The 4,228-nt window shown below is 42.8% G+C and overlaps 1 protein-coding gene across 1 annotated transcript in view; it reads left to right on the top strand.

Annotated features, from left to right (window-relative positions):
* Positions 1–4,228, top strand: part of ATP6V0A1 (ATPase, H+ transporting, lysosomal V0 subunit a1) — an 80,166-nt gene that overhangs the window by 49,012 nt on the left and 26,926 nt on the right. Inside the window, exons 13-15 of the mRNA XM_011929714.1 lie at positions 1,447–1,586; positions 2,146–2,300; positions 2,728–2,863. Coding sequence (XP_011785104.1) covers positions 1,447–1,586; positions 2,146–2,300; positions 2,728–2,863 — 431 coding nt within the window. The remainder of the gene's footprint in view (positions 1–1,446; positions 1,587–2,145; positions 2,301–2,727; positions 2,864–4,228) is intronic.

The raw sequence follows: 4,228 nt of genomic DNA, 5'->3' as shown, positions 1-4,228 counted from the left end.
TGGCTGGGTGCAGTGGTTCATGCCTTAATCCCAGCACTTTGGGAGGACAAGGTGGGAGGATCACTTGAGGTCAGGAGTTCAAGACCAGCCTGGCCAACAGGTGACATCCTATCTCTACTAAAAATACAAAAAAATTAGCCTGGCCTGGTGGTGCGTGCCTGTAATCCCAGCTACTCAGGAGGCTGAGACAGGAGAATTGCTTGAACCCAGGAGACAGAAGTTATAGTGAGCCAAAATTGTGCCACTGCACTCCAGCCTGAGTGACAGAGTGAGACTCTGTCTCAAAAAAAAAGAAAAGTTCATGAGACTGGATTCGTTCGTGTGCCCTCACAACCCTAAAACACCTGGACTTCTCTAGCAAATCATTTGCAGGAACTGCTTTAACTGCTTTAAGCAAAATGTTTCTCCTAAGATGTCTGATATTTTTAAATGGCTTTTTTTTTTTTTTTTTTTTGGCTTCCCTGTTCCAAGGTTAGACAGAAAAAATGTAGCAAGTATTGGCCATTTTAGGCACAACACAGACTTCTCCTATATTTGGAGAGTTCTCCTATATTTGGAGAGTTCTCCTATATTTGGAGAGTTAAATCAAGAGTGTGAGGGTTCATTTTCAGTTGGAACCGTATGCAAGAACTGCTTTGCTCTGGACTTTCTCCGTCTGTACGTTATCTGATATTTAGCTTTATACCGCTGGGACATAGTTGCTGCACAAAGAGAAGACAGCTGGCCTGCCCTGGGAGCAGGGTCCCACGAGTTACAAGAGAATCAAAGAACAAACCAATGTTGTCAGGGTTACACCTTCATTTCCTCTGTTCTTCTTTGTTTAAAATATTATCAGAGCTGCCAGGCACAGTGCCTCACGCCTGTAATCTCAGATACTCAGGAGGTTGACGTGGAAGGATTGCCCAAGGCCAGGAGTTCAGGACTAGCTTGGGCAAAATAGTGAGATTCCATCTAAAAAAAAAAAATCCTTTAAGTTATCAGTAATTAAAAAAAAAATTGACTGGGCATGGTGGCACATACTTGTAGTTCCAACTCTTTGGGCAGCTGAGGTGGGAGGATAACTTGAGTCTAGGGGTTGCAGGCTGCAGTGAGCTGTGATGGCACCACTGCACTCCAGCCCGGGTGGCAGAGCAAGAACCCATCGCTCTTTAGAAAAAGTTATCAGTAGCTCAAATTTCATTAGCTACTTTATGAAGGTGTGTTGATTCTGCCATGAAAGATTTTCTCTGAGAGTCCTATCTGTCTGGCAGCTGAGGAATAAGTCACCTTATATTGATCTTAAGGGTATGGAAGGCTGAGCACGGTGGCTCACGCCTGTAATCCCAGCACTTGGGAAGCTGAAGCAGGTGGATCACTTGAGGTCAGAGTTGGAAAAGAATGTGATTATTTGTGGAATTGCTATGGTTTAATGTACTTTGTATTTTTCTTTTTTTGGTTTCTTTATAGCTCCATATACTATTATCACGTTCCCTTTTCTATTTGCTGTGATGTTTGGAGACTTCGGTCATGGCATTTTAATGACCCTTTTTGCTGTGTGGATGGTACTGAGGGAGAGCCGGATCCTTTCCCAGAAGAATGAAAATGAGGTAATGTTTATGTTACATCTGCATTGAACTGAAATTTTATAATTTCCCAAGCATTCATTATGAAAATCATGATGTGGAAGTCTTTTATCCATGAATTTATCAAAAGGAAGTAGAGAAGTTATGTTCATTTTCACACCAAAGAGGACATGTGCTAGCTGGAAGTGATAGTGTGTGCCTGTAGTCCCAGCTACTTGGAGGCTGAGGCAGGAGAATCACTTGAGCCTAGGAATTCGAGACCACCCTAGGCAACATAGTGAGACCTTATCTCTAAAAAAATAAAAATTATTTAGGTTGGTGCAAAAGTTATTGCGGTTTTGGCCACCAAAAGAAATGGCCAAAACTGCAATAACTTTTGTACCAACCTAATAAAAACATACAGGCCACATCCTGTGAAAGTGACTGTCTCATTCGCATTGTATTTTGGTTTTTACTTCAAGCTCTCTGAATCAGAATGGGGTAAAATAGCACCGGAGAAAGGGGCAGGTATATTCTGAATAACATTGTCACAATGTGAGCTGCAGTGAGTACATTCTCATTACTTCTTTCTTCTGGTTCCCAGATGTTTAGCACTGTGTTCAGTGGTCGATACATTATTTTATTGATGGGTGTGTTCTCCATGTACACTGGCCTCATCTACAATGATTGCTTTTCCAAGTCTCTTAATATCTTTGGGTCATCCTGGAGTGTACGGCCGATGTTTACTTATAATTGGACGTAAGTTGCAGAAGAAGCTAAAATTCAAAGCTTATTCATTTCATGTTCAGCCCTGATTTTTAAGACAAGTGGTAAACTGACACTTCTTTAGGAAGTAGTGACAGTGTCTCCTCATTCATGCTCCACACTGTGAGGTGCTTTGTGATTTGTTCAGCAAGTATCCAGGAACTAAGACTAGAAATGATTTTTTTTTTGGAAACTAAAAGCAGATTCCCTAGTTCCCTACTTGATTGTGTGTTTGTGTGTTTAATTTTTCTTTTTGTCATTTTGGATCCTTCAATCTCAGCTGCTAGTCTCTCCTCTTTATTTTTTCCCCTCCCATTTTATTGAAAAGACAAGATAGCTGTAGCAATTTATTTTGGGGTCAGTTTCTGTTGTTTCCCTCTCTTGTTCAAAAATAAATGTGACTTTTTCCCTGTCATGGTAGTGAAGAGACGCTTCGGGGGAACCCTGTTCTACAGCTGAACCCAGCCCTCCCTGGAGTGTTCGGTGGGCCATACCCTTTTGGCATTGATCCAGTAAGAGGACTTCCTTCCTATATACTAACCTCAAATTTTTTAACAGTAACCTGGAAGCAAGAGAATTAAAGTGAAGATAAATAGTTGTGTGGGCTTTCGCTAGGCATGGTGGCTCATGCGTGTAATCCCAGCACTTTGGGAGGCCAAGGAGGTTGGATCACTTGAGGTCAGGAGTTCGAGACCAGCCTGGCCAACATGGTAAAACCCTGTCTCTACTAAAAATACAAATATTAGCCAGACGTGGTGGCGCGTGCCTGTAGTCCCAGCTACCCGGGAGACTGAGGCAGGAGAATCTCCTGAACCTGGGAGGCGGAGGCTGCAGTGAGCAAGCTGCAGCGCAGCCCGTGTGACAGAGCAAGACTCCGTCTCAAAACAAACAAACAAACAAAAATAGTTATGTGGGTTTTCGTTGACATATTTTTGGGAAACCTTGATGTATGTATTTGGAGGACTTCTAAGCCATAAGAGACCCAAGTGCCTTGAGGAGCCACATACTTTTCCCTGGCACTGCTTATTTCCAAGTTGGTTAATAATATTAACTCTGGGAAGATTGATTTTCAAGACTGCTTCCCATTTCTTAATTTATTTCTGCTTACTTAGTTTGGTTTTTTATTTTTAGCAGATATTTTAACAAAGCAGAAAGATATTTTTCCTGTGGATTTTAGACTTGCATTCTTATTTTTACAAACTTGCACAAACTTATCCCAGAATTAATTTTTTTTTCAAATGCTTAGGCAATTAAGTATGATCAAATCTTTTTTATTGTGTGCTGTAAAAATGGAGTGGTGGCAAGAATGTAATACAGGGCATCTGGCTGCTGAGGAAAAGAGAAAAATAATACAGGCTGGGCAAGGTGGCTCATGCCTGTAATCCCAGCACTTTGGGACACAGAGTCGGGTGGATCACTTGAGGTCAGGAGTTCAAGACCAGCCTGGTCAACATGGTGAAACCCCATCTCTACTAAAAATACAGAAATCAGCTGGGCATGGTGGCATGCACCTGTAGTCCCAGCTACAGTAGGCTGAGGCAGGAGAATTGCTTGCACCCGGGAGGAGGAGGTTGCAGTGAGCCCAGATCATGCCACTCCACTCCAGCCTGGGGGATATAGCAAGACTCCATGTCAAAAAAATAGATGGAATGACAACACCACAGGGCTACAATCAGCGAAACATAGACTGTGGGAAAATATATAAGATAAACGACCCAATTTCTTTCTTTTTTTTTTTTTTTGAGACGGAGTCTCGCTCTGTCGCCCGGACTGGAATGCAGTGGCCGGATCTCAGCTCACTGCAAGCTCCGCCTCCCGGGTTTACGCCATTCTCCTTCCTCAGCCTCCCGAGTAGCTGGGACTACAGGCGCCCGCCACCTCGCCCAGCTAGTTTTTGTATTTTTAGTAGAGACGGGGTTTCA

The sequence above is a fragment of the Colobus angolensis genome, unplaced genomic scaffold, assembly GCF_000951035.1.
Source record: "Colobus angolensis palliatus isolate OR3802 unplaced genomic scaffold, Cang.pa_1.0 Scaffold83, whole genome shotgun sequence".
Lineage (NCBI taxonomy): Eukaryota > Metazoa > Chordata > Mammalia > Primates > Cercopithecidae > Colobus > Colobus angolensis.
The sequence above is the reverse complement of the archived record's forward strand: the minus strand, read 5'-3'. Positions and strand labels throughout refer to the sequence as shown.